The following is a 23,529-nucleotide window of genomic DNA, read 5'->3' as shown; positions in this document are numbered from 1 at the left end:
ATTGTAGGGCCTATGCACCACTCCAAATTGATCCAAGTAATCCCAATGCCATAATCTCATTACTTGGAAGATTTTCATTCCTTTTACAAGATTGCTTCTACAAACACTCATTATTTAAATAGCATATTATTTAAAATAATTATTATAGTACTTTTTATGATATAATGTATGCGAGATAAAAAGTGATAGAAAGATAGAAAGATGTGTTGAAAAATGTGATCATGTTGTAAGTAAATAATTTTTTGAACAAAATGCCTATCTAAACACACTCAGTACTAGTATGATGGTAGATTGTTTTTTGGTTTCCACATTCATTAAATGAGCGTGTTTGGATTACATATTATTTCTATCTTATTTACACATATTGACTAACTTGTATTATTAACACATTTTTCATTCACTTTTTTATTCCACGTATATCACATCAAAAAAGTGCAACAGTAGTATTTTTACACAAAATTATTTCAAATAATTTATTATCTCAAAAATTGACTTTTTAGCACACAAACCTGTCTTGAGAGATTTTTTGAAACTATAAGGGCGCTAACTGATATTAAGGCAAACCTCAGGGGAGATTTGTGAAATTATCCCAAATTGGTGTTGTCAACTTGTCATTCCTTTTACTTTTGCTTTTGTTTTTGCCTTTTCGCGAAAGGCCTTTTCCATTCCTCAACTCACAGACGTGGCATTTTCCTCTCTTAACAACGCACAGCTCCTGCTTCTTCTCTATGGCGGCCCCTTATTCGCCTTCCGATTATCGCCTATGCATTAAACCTACAAAAGTAAAGATACGCAAATTTCGGAATACAAATAAACACCTTGCCGTTTTAAGGCCGTCCTCAGTCGCCATAGAAACTTCTTTGAAGAAGAAGGTTAGAAGGGTCGGGGTATCATTGGTGACTTTGCCAGATGTTTTGGTTTTGCGGTCACCGTCAAATTTTGTAGCCGAGACAACATTAAACTTTTTTTTTTTATAGAAAAGGTCAGACTAGTTTGCCACTTTTTAATCAGTCTTTCATGTTGACATAACTTTGTTCTCTTGCCCATTATTGATAGTGATGACTAAATACTTTATTTCAACCGTACCATGGATAAGGGATCGCTAATCTACTGGACCACTGTATACAGCATTGGCACATTAAAAAATACACGTGGAATCCTATTTAATAAATTGGTATTATTGCTTAAATGTTGAATGATATCTGAAATAGGATGCGCTTATTGCTCAGATATTTAGTGATAATTTTAGCTTGATTAGTGTCTTTTTGAGTGTCATACATTTAGAAAGTCACATGGGTTTGTGGGATTTGAGATCCCTTTTGTGTGTCGACAATTGCAGAGCTGTTTTTCATACTCAGGTTGGTGTTTTCAGAACAGCACATGTTTCTTTCAGCTGGATTTGAGCTTATAATTCTACTCTCTTCCCTTGACCCTTTATCTCTTTGCAAGTGGAGGTGTTGCAGATTGTGAAATTGGTTGTCTGTAGAATTTTTTTGGGTGGGTTAAATATGTATGCATACTTAATTTTCTTTAATTGTTCTTTTTCTTCTTTCTCTGGTCATTAATTACAGGGCATTGTCTTGTGTGTGTCAGAAAGATATTTACCGAGATTGTTCTCTTTTATAAGTTATGGATATTGCATGACCTTTTTAATATCTGAATGGTAAAGCTAGGGAAAGATTAGCCTTTTACTGAGTTATCATTACATTCTTATTTCCAACGCTAATTCATCACTAGTTGAAGTCAGATTATATGTATCTCTTTATCTAATGCGTCTCTCATTTGCAAGTTATGCATAAGAGACTGCAGATTGTTGAGGTTTTCAGGTTTTACAAATGTATAAATGTAGAATTATTTTATGATTACCAACCTCGGACTTGTGATTTCTAGAACAGTCTAATCTTTGTTGTTTCCGACATTCATTAGTATCACATAATTACATGAGAATCTCATGGTCGTTATAGGTGGAGGAGACAGGTTATTATTTAGGTACTTATATAAGGGGGTGGGGGGAGAGAGATGTTCTTTAGATGGGGGGGCAGGGATGGAGGGCAATATGGCACAGCAACCCAGCTGGGTAATGGGGAGAGGAAGGATCCCTATGTCAAGACTCAAGAATATTGTTGCCCTGTACTGTAAACATAGTGATGGTATTACATGTCTCAAGGTATCTGTGTTGGATGTACAATGTACATGAAATAGCTAGTCAATTGATGCCAAATGATACGAGGTTACCGGCCTCAATGCAACAATATGGAGAGCCAACCTTCAGGAAGTGCAAGATAATGGCCCACTCTGGCATCGAATGCAGTTTTAGTTTCATAGATGGTAGAATGCTGACTTGTATCTTGAACAATGGTGATAGGCTAGCACCTATTTGCATGTTTCACCAGACAACCACCTCATATCTTATACTAAAATACCTAGCTAGTATGGATGCTGGGAGACTTGTTTTTGACTTCAGAATCAATTGTCTTAACTTTCAAGGGTTCATGTATTTAGTTGTGTAAGATAGACTCAATAAATTCTTGTAGTACTTTCTGTCCATCATGCTGTGTCTGTGCTTAACTGATTTCTCATTTATCTAGGGCATTCTAAGACCAGAGTGGGGAAATTTTCCATTCAGAGGGGACTGGTTTTCACACCTCTACCAGCCATTGATAAGATACCAGAACCACCAGGTGCAATTGCTTTATAAATTGTCCAATCTATTCACAAATTTTACTTTGTTATGCCCCTCTCTAACTCCGTGCTTATTACTTTTTAGGGGGAAAAAAGAGGTTTGAGCTTATTGAAGTGAACACAATGATGTGTTTTTTAAGCATATAAAATGTTGGAAAAGTATATCTGGGAGTTGGAGAATGAAAATAAATTGCTGTTTTTCGAGCTCTTAACCATGTTGAATTCTTTAACCCTTTTTCCTTGTGCTTGGAAATGATCTTTGTTGGGCATTTAGGTTCACCTTAGTCGGATCAGATCAATGGATCATATATCTTGTATTTGGTTGCAATAAGTTATTTTTGTCGTGATTTTATCATTTTTCCTGTGAATTTTCAGCCAGTATCAATCTTAGCTGCTTTGTGCACTTTTGTGGATTCCTTCAGAATAATCTGACAATTCTGTTAGTCTGCTGTGCCCATGTGTTGATATTTAGCAGAGTAGAATGAGAGAGGCCCAGCTTGGAGCACATACTGTGAGAACTCATGGGGTTACATTGGCTAGAAAACATATGCATGACTGGCTCATACTGATGCTTCTTGCAGCAATAGTAGTCATTCTCAATGTCATCAATCCTTTTTACCGCTATGTTGGGAAAGATATGATGGCAGATCTCAAGTATCCAATGAAAGAGAACACTGTTCCTGTATGGGCTGTGCCAGTAAGTTCAGTCATCATTATCTAAGTGAATCTGTACTACCGTCTATGAGTTCATGAGTTGGTTATGTGTCTTATTATCCTTTCAATTTTCCTTTAAAACCAAGTAGGTGTATGCCATCCTCTTGCCAATGGTCGTCTTTCTACTCTTCTATTTGCGTAGACCAGATGTCTATGATCTTCATCACGCCATTCTGGGTAATAAATGTTTTAAGCATTGTGCTGTACAATCGAAAGTACTCTGATTCCAGTGAAATTACCTCCCAGACTGTTACATCTTATGTTGCTGGCAAGTGCAGGGCTCTTATTCTCTGTTCTGATAACTGGAGTCATAACAGATGCCATAAAAGATGCTGTTGGCCGCCCTCGACCAGACTTCTTTTGGCGTTGTTTTCCAGATGGAAAAGATGTACACAGCTGTTGGACTTGGTTTTCCATATCTTTAATGAGAAGTAGCCAGTGGTATTCAGTTATTTCTTGAAGTCAGTTTTCATTAGTCTAATGTTGATATTTGTGTTGCCTTTTAGGTTTATGATCAGTGGGGAAATGTAGAATGCCACGGGCAGAAACATATTCTTAAGGATGGACGCAAAAGCTTTCCAAGTGGGCATACTTCTTGTGAGTATAATCCCATCTTTTTTGAAATCTAAAATAACAAGCAAAAACATGTTCATGCGTATAGCCTGTCTATAACTCATATCTACCTTGCTTGATTTTTCTTATCATCCTAAGCAATGAGTTCTTCATATGTTCGTCAAATTATGTGAGATATTATGAAGGGGCAGGAGAGGTTTGAAATCAACACGAGGTCAAGCTGTGTTCTTAAGTTGTTGTCTATGTTGACTCAGTCATGACTTGGGACATCTGTAGGGTCATTTGCTGGTCTGGGTTTCTTATCACTGTACTTGTCTGGGAAAATTCAAGCATTTGACCGTAGAGGCCACGTTGCAAAGCTTTGCATTGTTTTCCTTCCCCTGCTTGTTGCATCTCTTGTTGCCATTTCAAGGGTAGATGACTATAGGCACCACTGGCAGGATGTGTTTGCTGGAGGTCTCATAGGTTGGTTTGTCGTGATATATTTGTCTTTAATTGGAAAACTTGGACACTGTACTTTCTAAGGCTGTGGTTTTTAACAGGTCTCATAGTGGCCATGTTCTGCTACTTGCAGTTCTTCCCACCCCCATATCATGTGGACGGTAAGCTGCTATTTCCTTTTCAAATGATGGTAACTGATCTCCTTACTGTAATTGGAGTTTCATGTTAAGTTAATGGGATTCCAATGTATATAATAATCAGATCGGGTGTATGAGGGCTTTTTTTTTTTTTTGGTAGTATGCTAGGCTGTTTTTGAAGAAGATTGGCGTCGATATGATGACTTAGTGCAGATTTACCCCAGCGCCTGTTAATCTGTTGCTGTAGGTTGGGGGACGTACGCCTACTTTAGGGTTCAGGAGGAAATACATGCCAGCATGCAACCAACCGATGCTCTGAATGCAGAAGCTCAAGATGAAAACCACCAAAATGAAAGCAACAATGCATCCATGGAAATGTCTTCGACTGTTGATCCTGGCACAGCAGTTGAAGATCTAGAATCTGGTCGGAGAGAGACTTGAGCATTTTCTCTGTAGTTATTAGGTTGAAAATTTTCTTGCTTACTGGTTTTAAAGCTGGAGGAGTTGATACAATCATGTGTGTGGAGAAATTTTCCCACTTTCCACCTTGAATTCACGGTTGGATTTTTTTTTAATGATTCCCAATATAAATGTTTCCAACCTTTGCATGACATGAGGAACATGGAGGGGTGAGCATCTCAGGGTATCAGTAGATGCGCTTCAGGAGTCTGGCAGTGGCAGAGTATTCGTTCATCAATCAAAATGCCTAATTTGGAGAGGCTTTGCAAGTTGTACGTTTTGAGTTGGTACGAGTTGTCCGTCAAAGTTGTAACCTTTGCGGTCTTTTTCGCGGTTGCTTTTTTATATTGTGTAAAATATGATTATTATGGAGGGAATCAACAAAAGTTACTCTTTAAATGATTATGAATTTTAACTTTTTTTAGTGATTAAGAAATTTATAATTAAAATAATACAAAAGCAATCGATGGAAAATATCACAAAAATTGATTATGTAAAATAAGAGTTAAAATAAATTTTCAAAATCAGACTTTAACAATAATTAATGGAGTCAAATTCACAATTATTGAAGTTGAATCAGTTAGCTAGAATAATCAATCAAAAACAAGTTCACAATTTCACAAAGGAGAGTTGAGATTGAATCAGATTCTATAATTGATTAAAATAATCATTAGAAAACAAGTCCACACTAGGGCTGCAAATGAATCGAGCCGCTCGCGAGCGGCTCGAGTTAAACTTGAGCTCGAACTCGAGTTCAAAATATTAAACTCGTTAGCTCGCGAGCGGGTTCACGAGTTTGGATATATATATATATATATATTTATTTATTTTTATTTTTATTTAATAATAAAATTACGTATATTATATATATATTTTTTTATTTTTTATTTTCATAGTAAAATTACGTATATATCCTTAATATTTTATTATTTATTAAGAAAAAAATATTATTTTATTTATTTATTTTAAAATAAAATAATTATTTTTTATTTTTTTTCGAGCTCGAGCTCGAGCTCGAAATTTGCCGGCTCGTCGAGCTCGAGCTTGGTAAAATTTAGTCGAGACTTGGCTCGATTAGCTCAAAACTCGACTCGACTCGGCTCGTTTGCAACCCTAGTCCACACTAAGTGCCTGTTTGATAACATAAAAAAGTGCTGAAACTGAATTCATTCAGACATTAAGAGGTTTTGGGTGTTTGATAAATAAAAATTCACCTACTGAACTTATTAAATGGTGCTGAATTTGTATGTATTTTTTTCAGCACAAGAATCGTAACTGAATGCTTAATTTGATAAGAATCAAGAGATTTACTTCAATTACTTTATCTTATCTACCAAATTTATCCCTGTTTGTTAATTACATTCAAAATTCTTATCTAATTAAACAATCTAATATTCTCTATTCAAAATCCTTATCTAATTAAACAAAACAATATGATATTCTCTATTCAAACAATCATTTCTATATTTTTTAGGTCGAATTTATATGTTATATGAATTATTGGATTGTAATGTTTCTTTTAATGTTTTGCATAATATATTTCTTCTTTTATATTAATTTGATTTAAAAATAAATATTGTCTTTTTTATACATAACAATTTTAAGCTAATTAAATCATAGGTTCTATTTCCTTTTTGGATTAAAAGATAGAAGGGCAAAATTGTACAATTTAGCTTATTAAGCATTAAGTTATGAATATTTATCAAACAGTATAAATAGATTCAGCATTAAGATTCAGACATTCATATATCTCTTTCCAGTGTTTAAAATTTAACAAATTAATTATTTTAGAATTCAGAATTCAGATTCAATGTTATCAAACGGAACCTAAGTAGATTAGTAGAGTTGAAGGTGAAAGTACCAGCCTCAAGTCTTCAAAATTTGAAAAACTCTCTATTTCTCAAAAGTTCGGAAATACCCCTTTGGCAATTAGCAACTTGTAGTACCACTCGTCCGTGGACCATCGCTCCAGTCTCAAGCCCACTATCGTCAAATCATTCAGAAACCCTAAACCGTCCTTTACCTTCCCAACTTCCCCGCTTCCGCTTTTCTCACAACTATCCCCACATCCTCGTACGACGCCCTTCTCCCCATCTCCCCAACCCCCCCCCCCCATCACTTCCGCCATCCCCGCCGGAAATGAAGTACAACCCAAGAGTCTCCAGCTCACGCCGGAAGAGCCGGAAGGCCCACTTCACTGCTCCCTCAAGCGTGCGCCGAGTGATCATGAGCGCGGCTCTCTCAGCCGATCTCCGCAACAAGTACAACGTCCGCTCCATCCCCGTCCGCAAGGACGACGAAGTCCAAGTCGTCCGTGGCACCTATAAAGGCCGGGAGGGCAAAGTCGTCCAAGTATACAGAAAGAAATGGGTCATCCACATCGAGCGGATTACCCGGGAGAAAGTCAACGGGTCTACGGTCAACGTCGGAATCCACCCCTCCAATGTTGTGGTGACCAAGCTTAAGCTGGATAAGGACCGTAAGGATTTGCTGGACAGGAAAGCTAAGGGGAGGGCTGCTGACAAGGCTAAGGGGAAATTCACTGTGGATGACGTCGCTGCTGCTGCTGCACCCTCTCTTCAAAACATCGATTAAAAGCGATTGTTTCTCTTTTTTGGTGCCTTAAATTTTTGAATTTTGTATTTTCAGCATTGTTGTCTTTCATCAATGGAAAGAGTGTTTTTATTAAATTGGGATGCGTTTGTTGTCAATTTTGTACTATTTCGTTTCTATAGCAGGATTTAACCAGAAGATACAATGAGTATTTCACGATTAACGTAATTTCCCTTTCCCAAGTATTAGAATTTGCTTTGCGTGCTGCATAGTAGTCTTTACTTCTAGTTGTTTAGGTTGCTTTTGATAGTAATTGCACATTTACTTCTAGTTGTTTAGGTTTGTTGCGAAGGTAAGATTATTTGTAGGAATGTTGAATGGTGTTGGGTGGAAATGGAGATCTGTGAGTAGCTTAGACGGAAGAGATTTTTTACCAGTATAATTGTATGGTACCTAGTTGAAATGTTTGGTAAACAAAGAAACTTTGTTGGCTTTTACTAGATTTCACAGGTTCGATATGTACAGTGAATTAGTTTGGTGTCAACCATTGTATTAACACATGTAATCATTCTAGCCAGTATTGCAAGGTTTAAGGTTTCTTTGGAGTGTTATGAATTGAAGCTTTTTCTGCAACTTTTGTAACTTGAGGTTTTCTCATGATTTGCTACCACTAATTTAGGACATCTCCTACCGTCCTTGTGTTGTTGTTAGCCCTCCCTGTTTGTGGACTTTAGGAACTATATAATCCTCCCAAAATCCTGTGTGTTGGTGTATCTTTTTCTCATATATATGTGTGTGTGTGTGTGTGTGTGTGTGTGTGTGTAGGAATGTTGATTATGGATCATTGAAGAAAACACTTTGTGAAATTGGCTTTGTTTGTGGTTGATGCTTTGTGATTTTAGAAAACATATTACTTCAAATCTTGATTTGACGGACTGGTATTTGAGTGCTAAGTTTGCTAGATTCAATAGTTTACTCTGTTATAAGGGAAGGATGGTTTGTAGTTGTTTCTGGTTTACGTAACATCGGTAGTTTGCAGGGTTTACACATCAGTCTTAATGTGAGTGACAGGATATAGAGGCCAACCTTCATCCATTCTATGTTCTTCTTTTCTGTCTTCAAAAGCTTTTATTCCTTGCAATTGATGGTCACACTGTCTGCAGCAGTGTATTAAATGGCTTCTGCAATGAGAATTCTAGCATTGGAACAGTTTTTTGTTGCTTGCTGAATTGTTTATGTATTTTGTGTGCTTGATGGATTTGCTTTCTGATAGAGCCATTCTATGTTCTGTGTTGTGTTGGTTGTGGCAGTTTTTAGCTTCTAGATAGGGCGTTTTATAGGATGTTTTACTTGGATTAGGAGTTGGGGCTGCTTCCGTTGCTGTTAGACCTTAAGAAAGGAAAGGATTTTTGATGTAGAAGAGTTAAATGTACATGCAAATAATTGAACTGATTAAAAATACTGATAGTGCCACATTGGTCTATCTGGCTGAACAAAAGAACTCTTGAGCCGTCCTTGGGAAAGTTTAGTTGCTGAAGGCACTTGTTTCAGAGGGACAGCATAACGAGTCTCTAGGGCCTGAATTGGCCGACCGGGCTGTTGTGGTGTTTACTTCCACATTTTTCTGCAAGCTGGCCACGAGACCCCTTTCCATAGAGCAATCATATACTGGTGGTAACATGTTGAAGAAACTAGTGATTGATTCCCCCGCCCCCGGGGGTGGGGTGCAGTTTGATGTTCTATGGAAGTTCGTCAGCTAGTAATTTATTCAGAACTTCTAGTCACAAATCATTCTGTTAATGTGATGATTTGGCTGATAAATAACACGTCAATATCAGATGGAGTGGAGTGCTGAAGCAATTACTACCTGATTACTGCTGCTCGTTTTGGTAATTTGAGATTAACGTGATTATGGCCAAACTCTTTAGTCGTGCCACCGGTATTTTATCAGTTGGAGCTTGTTGCCAAAGGAATCAGAATGCATGTAATATCGACGAATGCATGTTTGAACTTTTACCTAGAAGGCCTCCTTGTCCACATCTGAATATGCTAAATTCGTTTTTCAAGATCATCAAATGATAGGATTGTTGTAGTCGTGACCGGTCGTCATGGCCGTAGAACAAGAAAGAAAGGCTGGTGTTCACGCAACCTTATCATGAAAGGGTTGTTGTCTACAATCCAGATTCAGGCGTAAATTCATAGTCATAAAAGGATGAGTTAAAGTGCGTCCACCACCACCACGGTCAAGACTTCGGCAGTAAAACTGCCTACAAATGCCGAAGATTGGCAGGGGAAAAAGAAAATGCTATTAGCCAAAATCACACCATCCGGGTTCGTCGACACTGATGTTTTGTCAAACAAAAGAACAGCAGAAATTCAAATTCTACTTGTCTTGACAGGAAACAAGAAACAAACAGAATCCAGGCGACAATACAGGAAATCAAATCAGAACAAGGATTGGTCTCTTGGACTTCCTCTTAGGCTGGAAAAGCTGAGATCTTAGCGATTGCAGTGTGCGGCCAAATCCAATCCCCTGTCCATACCCAACACCAAATCCAACGCCGCACCCAATTCCAAACCCGAACACCGTTCTGAGGTAGTTCCACATCGACCCACCATTACCAACGCCCACCCCTCCCACCATTCCCATTCCCACCCCAACACCACAACCGACTCCAAAGCCAGCTACTGGACCCACCTCCCACGCTTCCTCTACCTGACGCCCACTTTCGTGGAGGAAGTCTGCCATCGATAATCGCTTGTCATCGTGCTTTCCGTTTTTGCCACCGATTCCCTTAACTTTCCAGAAGGAACTGCTGTTTGCCTCTTGTAAGCCATTGAAGAAGAGCTTTTCGCCATCCATTCCTGGTAGTGGTGAGGTTCAAGCTGGGTAGAATATGCGAAGAAAGTAAGGTCGCTTTGATTTCTTTTTGTCCCTCTTTCGGTCCACAGCACAAAGGTCATTGTGAAAATGGGCTCGGAAGTTTGTCTACAATTGCACCGCAATAGATTTTTGGGCTTCAACATTTTGGGTCGGGATAAAGCCTGCATTCTACCCACGCTCCTAAGTCCTAAGAAATTAGTCTTCAGTTTTTTGGTTGGAAAGCGCAAAATTAATGCGCGACATTTTTTTTTTTTTTTTTTTTGCCAAATACGATAGACAGACCTACGTACATTCCATATTATAGAGGAGGGGACCTGAAGAAAAATCAGAGAAGATTGAATCACCAATCTGTTTAGGCGAGTGCACTACACGCACTAGTCCGATAGCCACTTGAAGTGACGCGCCAGCCACATTTAGTGACAAATTAATGCGAGAGAACAGGGTTTATTATTTGCAGGTGGGGTGGCCGGTAGTAAAACTTATTATTATCGGAGTCATTTTCGGAGCGGATGAAAAGTCTCTAGCTCAGCCGAAAAATGACGAAAACCATGCCAGGGAGGGACATTGAGTCGTTGTGGTGGTAGCGGCTAATAAATTTCAACAATTTACGCCCAACCGGCAACTAACCTTCTCATTTTCTCGATCTCTACTCTATCCTCAATATTTATTAGCTGCATGTTTCGCATGCATGGTACATAACAAGTAACAACAACGAATCCTCATTACATACTACTCCTTCCCTTTTTTTTATAACTGACATTTAAGAAATTTGCTCCAGTGTACTTTTATCTGTCGTTTTATAATTCTCATACAGTATTAATTATTTTTTTACAATTTTACCCTTTTATCTCTCTTTTCCAATACAGGGTTCTTAATTACTACTCCTAGTAATTATTGCTTCTCTCCTTGTAACAACCCTAGTAATTATCTGCCCCTCCGTATTATCTGCCCATCATTGGACAATTAATGAGGGTACAAAAGGAAAGTAGTGTACATATTTAAGCAATAAAAAATTTTTCTTAATTGGTGCGCAAAACCTTAAACGTCAGTAATGAAAAAAGGGAGGGAGTATGATACAGTATAGTGTTTGACAAAGTAGTAATGAAACGAGACAAACGTGTAATTATGAAATTCCAAACAAGATTTATGTAACACAAAATACATGACACCACCACAGTAATGATGAAATGATGAAATTTCAGACACAGATTTATGTGCTAAACATCATACATGACGCCACCACCGTGCCATCTGTAGTACAGTAATATTTCTACTTTATTATACAGAACAGAAATCTCGATGTCCGGTTGCCGAAGTTGAAACTTTAAGGTTTAGAGGTCACGTGTTCTGAGTGCCTATCTCCTTTTTTTAAAAAAAAAATTCACCATTTTACTGTTAAATTTTTTTTATTTTTTGGAAAAAAAAATGTAGTATACATTAATTACTGATTTAATTTCAGAAATGTCGAACGACTTCATGCCACGAGTGTCCTCTTCATTTTGCTGCAAGTCACAGGTCAATATCGAGTATCATAGACCATTTACCTAAGGGATCGGAGTTGATTCTTTACTATTAATTAAGGACTATAATAGTTTCATTTGGACAGCTAATTTAAAATTTCAATTCTTTTTTCCCCGAAAAAATTTAGCAATTGATTTGAATAATATCACGTTGACTGCGGTCCAATTTGATCCTCTATATATAGTCACGAACGAAATCGCGTATTCTACCGGATCCCGAGCGCACAATTTATTCTGCGTCACAGTAGTCTACCTGTTGCTTAACACGAATGCAACCTTTTATTTTTTTATTTTTTAAATTTTTTTAAAGAGAAAATGTTGAGAAGGAGAAGATGAGTTGCATACCACGTACATGTTGGTTTTTGCGTGTTCTTGAAGGTTGTTGAAAGTCTTTTCAGACTTCCATTGAAACTATCGTAGGCCTGAGTGACTTTAGTAATATTTGGTTGGTTGGTGCTTAATTTATCAGTTTTTTTTTTTAACATTAATTAAAGTGTCAAACAAATTGGATGAACTTTTACAAGCCATATGCCATGCGAAGGTCCAAGGCCTGATTTAATTAGGAAAGACATTAATCAATCCCTATATATGTCGACTGCTACTACCGATCGAGTCTTGTTATACACTATTATTATGTTACATAATCAGCAGGAGAGTTTGCACGTACGAAAAGAAAAAAGACAGCCGATCGATTGTTCTTGATTCCATGATCTCGATACCTTCATTAGCAAAAACTAACATGTTTTTACCATCAGATATCGTGTAATCTATTAAAGGTGGCGAGAAACCGATCACCCGATCATTATTCTTATCTCCCTTTTTTTTTTTGGTTAGAAAGTTCCAAGTAGTAAAATTGGACAAGAAGAGCCTGAAACGCGGATGAGACTTGTTCCAGTAGTTATCTCGAGTTAATTAACAGAGCTTTCTTGATTCATTAACAATTGCATGGACTATTTCAAATTACAGAGAGAGCAAGAAAATTGAGAAGAGATGCGTCTTAAGTAAGTATACTGCAGGCCAGGCCGGCCCTTGTTTTACAATTACAATTCAGAAAACAGGACGAACATTCTTTTGTCGTTCTCCATGTTCTTCGTTGCTGCTGATTTGTCTATTATCAGTAGTGTTTCGTAGAAAACATACTTCTATTCCCGTTCAACAATTAATCAAAGAGTAAGCAAGCAAGATTTTTCTTAAGCATCCGCCAAATACAGGGATCTCCTTTTATTGGCCATGCATGATAATTGATTGTGTTTTTTAAGTAATAATTTATTCATCTTTTGGAAACTAATTAAAGGTCGCATTTGATACGATTGGGCAGACCAAAAAAAAGAAGCAGCAGCAGCCATTGAGAGGAGCATATGAATTAGTACTAGAACATATATACTTGGGAGCATATATATGAATTAGTACTAGTATCTAATGAGACCGCAAATATAGACCAATGAAGAAGAAGGGTATACTTTTTTTTGGCACGGGATTACGTGCTGGTTAATGCTGATACTACTGTCTCAAGACTCGTAACGTAGTAGGAGTGGTATAATAATCTCTTTCTGCAGCACAGGACATGATATCACAAGAGGGTAAAAAGAAAAGTAGAAAGGAATGGCCTATTTCTTAGTGCATCATATCATCATTATTTTTAAACTTAATTTTAATGATGAAAGGAATCATGAGCTAAGCGATTATGGAAGTCAAATTCTCATATCGAAACGAATTCTTTTTTCCCAGTCTCCAGTCTTTACGTCCGTTTGAAGCAGAGAAGATCCTGATAATCTCCGTCAAAGGTTTACTTTTAATGGGCGTCTAATGAAGAATTCCATGCTCCGCACTTAAAAGACAAACACGCAACTCCATCATCTTAAGCGCTTAAAAAACTTCAGAAAACCAATAAATGTTAAAACCGACTTTGTTGACCGGCCGCTTACGCTTACCAACTACTTTCAGCGGGTTGCCGAGGGCAGGAGGACTCAGGAGGATGTATCGTCGCATAATAAAAGAAAACCATCCCCGCGCCGCTTGCTACCAAGAAACAGGCCTCGCCAACTCAAAAGATTCCTTTTGTTTTCATATAAATACCATCAGCCTTTCTTTCATTCCCATCCCTATGATATAAAAAAGCCCTCCCCCCAGTTACCAATCAAACCTTCCCTTCCCTTCCCTAGTGTTTCCAATCCACATACAACTGAAAAAGATGAAGTTGCTTGCTAATCCATTTAACGGAAGCCTGAAGAGGCAATGGAGAAGAGGAAAGACCTATCACCGAATAAACGGCTCGAGAAGGAGTGTAAAGATTGTGAAGTTTGGAGGGCACAGAGAGAAGAGGGCATGGAAGATCAGAGCAATTCCAAAGTTGCGCCTCAAATTTGCTTCCCCGCTGAAGCTCTGGACCAAGTTCAAGAACGCCTATATGAACATGATGCTTAGGTTGGCTGGCAACGTCGGGGCAATGAACAGTGGAAATGATTTTGCCGGAAAGAGGATCCCAGAGGCTCGCCCGGTTCCTGTAACTTATAAAAATAGCGAGTTCGAAAATAGGCTTATTTATGAGATATACAAATCTCTAGCGGTTTCCATGGAGATGGATTCCAGGTAGGGCTACTGGCCTAGATTTTCATCTTTAATTTTGTCTTCCTAAACGTGGGTGAAATTTGATATTCAGCTTCTCTATGTACAAAGCGCACGAATTGTCTCTGAATGTGAATTTTAATATAGACCAATGAGGTTTATTTTCTTTAAAGAGCAGAGTTATAATTTTTGCAGAGATTTCTTATTCCATTTTGCTATGTACTGATATTTTAGCGTTTCAGTAATCCCAACTTCCAATGGCTGTCCTTCCTTTGAAAGGGATTGATTATCCCCCCGATCAGGAAATGTCACATTATTCAATTAATCGACTGTACAACCTCCCATTGTGGTATTGCAAGGATACATAGGAATTAGGATAAGAAAAAAAGAAAAATTAATACCGAGCTTTGTTTTATAGGTCTCATTTCATGCAATTTGTAATTAGGTGGAACCAATTTGGGCCAACTTCTTTCCTTCTTATTTTTCTTAAAAAACACTTTTCTACTTTTGAGTTTTGCTGTATTTGTTTTCAAATATCTAACCGCCATTTTAGTGCTCTAATTAAGCTCTAGCTACTGCCCAACCCTTTAGGACATTTTCAGACGTTGCAACCAGTAAACAAGAGAACGTGCCTAGCTTTTAAGAAGGGGAAACGGGTTATAATTTATATAGTAAATGAAAACCACAAACGTCTCTTTGAATACAACGTACAACTACTTACAACCATCTCGATATCCAGATGCCTATATGAAAGCTATTTAATTTGCGCTTTTGCTTAGCTTGAAACGATACGTTAGACAACTAAATTGGGTAAATTCTCCTCCACACATTTTTTTTTTGGTTTCTTTAATAGTATCAAGTTTCAGACATGTCCTTGTGGTCTAAATAAATACCACTAGTGTTTAGCTTCTTTGACAAGAGCCCCTTTTTTTAATACAGCAATGATAGCATTTCTATAACCTAATCTAGGGGAGAGGAGCCTAAAGATAGTATGTATAAGGGTCTAATAAGTATAAAAATCTACTAGATCAAAGAGGTGTTTCTGGCACCTCTTTTGAAATTTTTTCACTGCAGGTAAGGTTCAAACTCCTGACAACTTCAGGATGCTCCTATACTTCCTCAACTCTTTCTTATTTTCGAGTATGTTCAGCCCTATTGAAAACTAGCACTTTCTTTGGTTATTGTTATTTATGTACTCCTAATTATTTCAGTTTAAATGTTTATGCGACAGCTAAAGCTGCCTAACCAATCGAGTCAAGCTTGGTTATCAACTGTTTTTAATGTCCAACCTATTAAAAAACAATTAAACAAATTTATTCTTTAATTTATGGGGGCAAGACCGCCTAATAAAGAAAATTTGACTTGCTTAGCTTCAAAAAAAGTTAAATGTACATCTTTAAGGGTGGTGCGGAACGATAGCCCTCCTATTAATAATCAAGGCACAGAGTGGCATAGAAATAGTTTTACCCTAAATCATGCATAAGCTGAAAATGGTATAGTCGCAAACCTAGCTGTTGAGCTCTACATATCTTTTAAGTATTTTGACCTTTCGCTAAACAAATTGTCATAAGATGTGCTGTTATTAGTCGTGATGACATATTATATTATAGTGTTTTTTTGTGGACACAGGTACAATAGATGCAGACACTAATATAATAGTAGATGTAAACATTCACAAAATAAGGTGAAATAATACTAAAAATTTTCCCTCTCATTAAAATTTGTGCCCAAAAATTTGTTCGGTAGAGTCTATATAATCTTGTCAGTCTTGACCAAAATTTTGATTGGGCCGTTCTTGGATTTTATTGGGCTAGACCATCAACATAGCCACGTGTAGGACTGACAAAGCGCAGCAGACTGATGCAGCCCACGTCGGAGAATAGTGTTCAGTCACCTTCCTCCACTCCACTGAGGTCTCGTCCTGTACATGCAGATTCTCTCCCCAGTGTCGGTCTGCAGCTTCTAAACCCCCGCGCCGCCAACTCGATGCTAATTTCTATATCATAATAATTAACAAATGATCGAATAAAGTAGTAACCAAGCGGTGAAATTTTAATAAACCATCATCGATCGATCAGTAGTAGAGAACTTCCAAGGATGCTCACCATGAAGAAGTTGATTAAAAGGATGCTTGGCTTAATTAATTACGCCATGCATGCATCCAATGATGGATCAAATGCATTTGCCGGCAGCGGGCATTCTCATATAGTGGCTGTAGGATGTGATGTTCCTTAATTTGCCTGACTGCAATCAAAATCATAAAGAGTGCCAATTAATTACATACAGTTGTAAAGTGATAGAAGAATCTAAATGTTTATCAGAGGGGATTTGATCTCGCCATCAAACTTTGGAAATTACGATCTCCACACACAGCAAGAATCTTGTTAGTTAGTCATGATTAGCATCGAAATAACCTTTTGTTAGTTAGGACGCATCAGAATGATTGATAAGGTAGGTAGTAGGCTGGTGTACAGGACTCCCATCGATTCAGTTTTCAAAACTGGTTGCCTGATGCCCCTTAATTAGGATCAATATTAAATCCGTGGGATGAAATTGTGAACAGTGGAACAAGGCTGCACGGCTAGCCTCGAGTAGGGCTGCAAACGAATCGAGCTCGCGAGCGGCTCGAGTCAAGCTCGAGTCGAGCTCGACATTAATCGAGCTCGAGTCGAGCTCGAGCCAGCTCGAGTCAAACTCGAGCTCGAACTCGAGCTCAAAATATTAAGCTCGTTAGCTCGCGAGCCGGCTCGCGAGCTTGAATATATATATATATTTTTTTTTATTTTTATTTTTATTTAATAATAAAATTACGTATATTATATATATATATTTTTTATTTTTTATTTTCATAGTGAAATTACGGATATATCCTTAATATTTTATTATTTATTCAGAAAAAATATTATTTTATTTATTTTTTTAAAAAATAAAATAATTTTTTTTTATTTTTTTCGAGCTCGAGCTCGGCTCGACTTGATTCGAGTCGAGCTCGAGCTCGAAAATTGCCAGCTCGTCGAGCTCGAGCTCGAGCTCGAGCTTGATAAAATTTAGCTAAGGCTCGGCTCGATTAGCTCAAACCTCGACTCGGCTCGACTCGTTTGCAGCCCTAGCCTCGAGTGAGGGAGTGAGTTAGTTAAAGATGTGGTAAGGAAGCAACGGCTCTCTGCTGAAATGATTAGAGAGACTTTATTAATTACTTATTTCCCATGAAACCATTAGTTAAGTTATTCTTAATCCAACTCATCATCATGATTCCACTTCACAGACATACATTATACATAGTAGTGGATTCTTGCATATCACACCACCCTCCTCCTCCTCCTCCTCCACCTTCTCATTCTTTCATCTTAAGCAATCTATATCGAACAATTATTCATGCACATAACACATAATCGGAATTCTGATGTAATCCACTTAATTGCCTGTTTCCAGACAAATATTACACTGTATCAAATAATCCAAATCCACTTAATTTTTTTTTCTTTTGAAAGATTTTTTTTTTTGGAAAAAAAAAATGGTCAGAAGAGGCTAAAAGCACTAAGTGTTAACTCAGTAGATAACTCCGTGTGAATGGTCCAACAGTAGCCCCTCCCCCTGGTGATCACTTGGTCTCAAGATCGAGTCTCTGCTCAGCTGAATTTCTCCGCGCACTTATCGTGCTTGTGTCGGGTTGGGCCGCCGAACCCGAGCCGCAGGAAATTAATCAGATCCTGTAAGAATTCATCCGAACACTCATGTGTCGACAAAAAAAAAAAGAAAAAGAAGAAAGTTAACTCAGTAGATAGGAAGAGAAACTTCTTTATTCATTTTCAGTGAGAAAAATGGTTAGGACTTGGGAATTGGGAAGGAAGTAGGGACGAGGATCAGGGGGCCTTAACGGTCGGGGACCCACCTCAGCGAGCGAGCAACCGGTCCCCTCTTCGTCGTTCTCCTAAATTCCCCGCCCGCCAAACTACCACTTCCCTCACTTTTGTTTTTTTGTTTGGTTTAAATTCTTCCCACCCAAGCAATGTCCAGAGAATTTCACCAACCATATGAAATGAATCCGGAGTTTCCAAACCCATGGATGTGATTGCTGCATCCTCTCGCTCCTTCATAACCAACCCCAGATCATATTACTACTTCCTTGTTCCTTCACGCTGTATAGTGTTTTCCCGTACATCCCATACCCAATCCCAACGCTACTCTACTCGTGAAAGATTAGCATATCCTCCTCACCGGAACCTTGGCCACCACCGCCGCCAAGCAAATATACGCCCTCCTCCGACATCGCCACCACATCACCGTTAAACCGGTACTCCGCACTTATCTCTCAATTTTCGAGCTCTTCCTCCCTCCTACGATACCATGACAGACGAAGTAGTCACCCCCGATCGCTGCCATTCTGACTCCAGCCTCATCCTCGAGTACCAGCAGCTCTACAACCGCTATGCATTTTGCCTCGCCAACCTCCGCGAATCCATCAAAGAAGTGCAGGCTCTCGGTCAAGACAACGAATCTCTCCGCCTCGCAAATGCCGACTTAGTTCACCGCCTCAGTCTCCTCTCCCGAGCCACCATCCACAACTGCCTCCTCTCCGACTTCAACCGCCTCAGAATCAGTGGAAACGATACTCCCTCGCCGCGCTTATACTCTCGCGAGGCCTCACCCGCTCCGGGTCCCGATGTCATCCAACAAAACCGCTTCCAACGACGGCACCTCGCCGAACGAGTCTCCCTCCCTAAGAGCATTTCCATTCGCTCCGCCGGCTATCTCAAGTTTAAACCCAAATCTGCTGGAAAATATGAAGCTCCGACGACTCAGGCCTCGAGTCCAAACCGAGTTAACTCTCCGCCCTTACCAGATTCGGTTAGAACATTTCTTTATAAAAAAAGATTATTTTACGTATTCGATTGTCGTTGTTTTATTACGTCCTGTTCTGACTAGCTTAAAATGCCAGGTTTTCCGGAGTCTTTTTTAAAAATTTCCCCCTTTATATGAGAATACTTTTTTTATGGCGATAATTAATTACCGTATAATAGAAGTCTATAGGAACTATCTAAGTTTCAGGTATGTGCATTACTCAGTGGAGGCTTATTAATTACTTTTAAGAATTTATGCGCGCCACACTTTTGTGCGTGTTTAATAGTACGTAGATCAAGTACTTGTTTAATTAGTAAGAATTGAGACACATTGACTTGGAACTCAAGAGACGGTGGAACAATAAGAGAGTAAAAACTCTGTATTATATCACTCTTTGGTTATAAATTAGTAATTAATTTGCAATAGGAGAAGGCTAGGCAAAGGGTGTACGTAGCAGGGGGAGGGAGAGAGGAAGAGGCGTCGCAGTTCGAGGTGTACAACCAAGGGATGTCCAAGACGGAGCTGTGTAACAAGTGGCAGGAGACCGGAAGTTGCCCTTTTGCTGGAAACTGTCGATTCGCACATGGGATCATGGAGCTGCGTCCGGTGATAAGGCACCCTCGTTACAAGACTGAGGTTTGCCGGATGGTTCTTGCTGGGGATATCTGCCCCTATGGTCACCGATGCCATTTTCGTCACTCCCTTTCCTGAGACCTTTTATTGCTTCTAGCTAATACTGACTGATCACTTAAGTTGAAAGCGGATACAGGATTCATTCATTGATTTCTACACATTTATAGATCATTGAGATGTACTGCTTATTGGTACGTACTTAGCTGCTTGATAGCTCAAGTGTTGATTGTTTCCATGATGGACTATATATTGTGCAAGTATTAGTACGCAACAGTAGCATGCGGTTTTGCAGGTCCTTAATTCTGTTCAATGTTGTAGAGGAGTGTTCTTAATTTGTTGGCATTTTCGTGTTTTTCCATCCTATGTTGGAGATTTCAGTTGTACGGCAGAAGCAATAATGCTTTTATTTCTTGTCAAGAGATCAAATTAATAAGGTGGATGCTGCAGACGACTGGGAAGCCCTGGCTGGCAGCGAAAAAGCATTTTGAGGCTGAAGTAAAAGGCAAAATGGAAGCCATATGGTCGCTAGCTATTCAGTAATCAGTAACGAAAATACATAAGGCCATGCACCGAATGTGAATCTGATAATGGCATTATTCCACATGTTCCCAAATGTAACCATAGTACGTACGCAATATCTGATACGTGACAATTTAGCTTCTCATCTATCTCTGTAAGTTTCTCTTTGCATGTGAGTGGACTGAAGATCAGTGAACCACATTAACATTCAGATGAAACATTGAGAGGTTTGCTTTGTGTAGCGAGGAATGATAGTTTGATTTCATTTATGTTCGTACATAAACATATATGAAATCACTCAAAAAGGTTGCAACATCAACAACTCCTTTTCCTTTCGTAACGCACAAATTTATAGATTGGGACCAAAAAAAGCAATAAAATGTTAGAGAATGAAAGGCTTGATATTTAACAGTTTTAATTTGGCTTTACCCATATATATATATATATATATATATTTTCAAGTTCAAATTCGAAGATAATTGACAGGGACATGATTCTTTTTTCTACCAAATTTCCCTTCTCAACCACCGTTTGTTGAATCCTGCCCCGAGCTTCAAGTTCACAGTGCCTTCTTGGCTGCATGCCCATAATAGTTCCACAAGGGAATTCCTTCTTGATGAAAGTTACAAGCGAAACGTCTTACCAATTAAAGTGTTGTGATGAAAATATTGAAAGTAATCATACTTTTACAATTTGTTATAATAGCCTTTTTCTTCTTTGAGTAAAGTTTTGACTAATAGTATAATACAAAATAAAATTACTTTTGTTGAGCTGCTTATCATTTTATAAATCTTTTCTTATAAAAAATACAAATACAAGTGATATAATTCTATTACTTTTCCGTGTGTGCGAATTGGAGATAAGTAACTTAAATATTTTCTTTTGGGGGTTCGCATATAAAACGACAAATAAAATTATTTTTGTTAAGCTGCTTATCATTTTATAAATTACTTTCTTTTCTTATTAAAAAAATACAAATACACCTGATATAATTCCATTACATTTTTTTGGCGGTTGGATATAATTCCATTACTTTCTTTTCTTCTAAAAAAATACAACTACAAGTGATCTAATTCCATTACAATTTTTTGTGCACAAATTGGAGATAAGTAACATTTTTTTTGGCGGTCTGCATATAAAATGATGAGGCAGTTTGCCCGAAGCCTCAACTACAAAAACCAAAGCAAGAAACACTACTAATCGCAGAAATCCACAAAGAAGTGCCACTTGGTTGCTGATGCTAAGTAATGGCAACCACGACGTCCATTCACTTCTAGAAGTTGGTTTTTCAGAAATGTCGAGTAGAAGCCCATGAAATTAGGTGAAGTAATGTATGTTTAGGAGGCATTAGTCGACGTCTATGGAGAGAAACCTTATACATAAGGATGGAGAGGGTTCTTGAGAGATGATATATAAGGGTTGGGTTTGAGTTCAAATTGTATTCTTTTATAAGGTTTTTCTCTGGTAATAAAAAACGAGTTTTTTTTCCATAGACATGGACTCAATGATAGAGCCGAATTACGTTAAATATTATGCATGATTTATCTTTTATACTTGTAGTTTGTTTGTCAATAAATTATTATGTACTTGATATATTAATAATTATGTGTTCCACGCTTGGAACCTATCACTTTTTTGAGACTGACAAGCTGGAACTTTGCAAGTTCTTATTTTCTTTTCTATTTTTGAACGTGCAGCAAAGATGATCATTTAAAATCACAGAGTTCGATGCGTGGGATTTGACTGCCAGTGTTCGACATCCCTTAATGAGCTTTTCCTAGTTAATATCTATGGCCTGCCTATGGATTGGACAACCAAATGGAATTTCTTTTTGCTGTTTGTTATGCTGAAGATAAACCATTTGATCTCTGCGTTATTTGACAGATGTACTGTTAACCTCAAATTGGGAAAATGTTGTGGCTGTAGATGGTACTTTTTAATCGTAATTGTTGCTGTTATGAACAGAATTTGTTAGTCTAAGCATTTTTTGTTTCTTCTCTTTAGAAATGGGCCACTTGACCATAGGAGGGTTTAGACTTTTAAAGTTAACAGTTATACTTAAAGGTTATGTGGTTGTGTGTGTGTGTGTGTGTATATATATCATGAAGTTTTAAGCCAAAGAAGACGAAGATGCATCTTTGAGTTGCTTGAGAACTGAGTGAAGTTAAGCTAGTAGCGACTCCTCTTGATGCGTACTTAGCTGATTAATGCAAGATCCGATGTTATCCTTCACGCGAGGTTTTGAAGGATTATAGTGCTTGGGTTAAAGGCAAATAAACGACCAAAAGAAAGAAAATCGCAATTCAAGTGATTCCCGAAGGCGAGGTCGACAGAATTAGAATTATACGGGTTCCTTCCCACACCCCAGCTCATCATTCTGTCAAGTGATGTGGCCAACTGAATTGTTCTAGTGGCATGACAAGCTGGAGGAAAGAAACCCCATCACTCACTCATCCAAATCCAGTTAGTTTATAGTTTTCCAGGTTGGAATCTGAGATTTGGAGCTAATGGAGATTACGTAACATAGATCCAATAGGAGATGAATACACAATTAAGGTGATCGATCCGTCTCCAGATGATGATGATGTTTAATGTACTGATGCAACTGTGGCACCACGGGAGTTTAATATGGTTGATTTATCTCGTTGATCAAGTTACAAGGGGTGCAAAAGATGACAGTACTCCAACGCGTCTCATTGGCCATTGCAAACAATAACTATTAGAAATTAAAGATGCAAAGGAAGCACACGCAAAAGAAAAGGGCACTGGGTTGGAAGATATGCCATCTCCATGTTAGAGAATGGGGGCTTCCACTCCCATATTATGTTGTTAAAAGTTCCAAAGAAGTCTAAAAGTAGCATCATCATCTTCATCTTTCTCTTCTGGAGATATCTTCATCGTGTATGGTTGTCCGGCTGGCCCGAACTAAAAGAACCTATGACCCACAGCCAGAGGGATCGAACCCAAAAGTAATCGAATAAAGATGTACCCAGATCAGGAAAGTTTG

The 23,529-nt window shown here is 38.2% G+C and overlaps 4 protein-coding genes across 12 annotated transcripts; all 4 read left to right on the top strand.

The window, feature by feature from the left end:
* Positions 1–660: 660 nt before the first annotated feature.
* Positions 661–5,158, top strand: LOC113697843 (lipid phosphate phosphatase 2). 9 transcript variants are annotated; one of them, XM_027217437.2, is made up of 9 exons: positions 661–982; positions 2,589–2,681; positions 3,158–3,379; positions 3,486–3,573; positions 3,675–3,784; positions 3,903–3,993; positions 4,246–4,434; positions 4,512–4,571; positions 4,795–5,158. In XM_027217437.2, the coding sequence occupies exons 3-9, from the start codon at positions 3,164–3,166 to the stop codon at positions 4,986–4,988; spliced, it is 948 nt and encodes a 315-aa protein (XP_027073238.1). In that variant the 5' UTR covers positions 661–982; positions 2,589–2,681; positions 3,158–3,163; the 3' UTR covers positions 4,989–5,158. The 9 variants fall into 9 exon arrangements, with proteins under 9 accessions (XP_027073238.1, XP_071913456.1, XP_027073240.1 ...); XM_072057355.1 differs by having other exon boundaries at positions 3,155–3,379; XM_027217439.2 differs by having other exon boundaries at positions 3,127–3,379.
* Positions 5,159–7,053: 1,895 nt separating this feature from the next.
* On the top strand, positions 7,054–7,696 carry LOC113698158 (large ribosomal subunit protein uL24z-like). The gene has a single exon (XM_027217864.2). It carries the CDS (start codon positions 7,146–7,148, stop codon positions 7,599–7,601), a length of 456 nt encoding a protein of 151 aa, XP_027073665.1. The 5' UTR covers positions 7,054–7,145; the 3' UTR covers positions 7,602–7,696.
* Positions 7,697–14,154: 6,458 nt separating this feature from the next.
* LOC113699446 (uncharacterized) lies at positions 14,155–14,556 on the top strand. The gene has a single exon (XM_027219820.1). It carries the CDS (start codon positions 14,155–14,157, stop codon positions 14,554–14,556), a length of 402 nt encoding a protein of 133 aa, XP_027075621.1.
* Positions 14,557–18,350: 3,794 nt separating this feature from the next.
* Positions 18,351–20,303, top strand: LOC113698519 (zinc finger CCCH domain-containing protein 15-like). The gene is made up of 2 exons (XM_027218361.2): positions 18,351–19,376; positions 19,797–20,303. Exons 1-2 carry the CDS (start codon positions 18,876–18,878, stop codon positions 20,079–20,081), a joined length of 786 nt encoding a protein of 261 aa, XP_027074162.1. The 5' UTR covers positions 18,351–18,875; the 3' UTR covers positions 20,082–20,303.
* The last annotated feature ends 3,226 nt before the right edge of the window (positions 20,304–23,529 follow it).

The sequence above is a fragment of the Coffea arabica genome, chromosome 7c (genome assembly GCF_036785885.1).
Source record: "Coffea arabica cultivar ET-39 chromosome 7c, Coffea Arabica ET-39 HiFi, whole genome shotgun sequence".
NCBI classification, from domain to species: Eukaryota; Viridiplantae; Streptophyta; class Magnoliopsida; order Gentianales; family Rubiaceae; genus Coffea; species Coffea arabica.
Note: the sequence above shows the minus strand (reverse complement) of the source record. Positions and strands in the feature narration are given on the sequence as shown.

Coding starts and splice junctions, on each gene's coding strand:
- LOC113698158 (XM_027217864.2), top strand. CDS start 7,146: ATGAAGTACAACCCAAGAGTCTCCAGCTCACGCCGGAAGAGCCGGAAG.
- LOC113699446 (XM_027219820.1), top strand. CDS start 14,155: ATGAAGTTGCTTGCTAATCCATTTAACGGAAGCCTGAAGAGGCAATGG.
- LOC113698519 (XM_027218361.2), top strand. CDS start 18,876: ATGACAGACGAAGTAGTCACCCCCGATCGCTGCCATTCTGACTCCAGC. Junction 19,377..19,796: donor CTCCGCCCTTACCAGATTCG/GTTAGAACATTT, acceptor AATTTGCAATAG/GAGAAGGCTAGGCAAAGGGT.
- LOC113697843 (XM_027217433.2), top strand. CDS start 1,293: ATGGGTTTGTGGGATTTGAGATCCCTTTTGTGTGTCGACAATTGCAGA. Junction 3,574..3,674: donor TCTTCATCACGCCATTCTGG/GTAATAAATGTT, acceptor TGGCAAGTGCAG/GGCTCTTATTCTCTGTTCTG. Junction 4,572..4,794: donor ACCCCCATATCATGTGGACG/GTAAGCTGCTAT, acceptor CTGTTGCTGTAG/GTTGGGGGACGTACGCCTAC.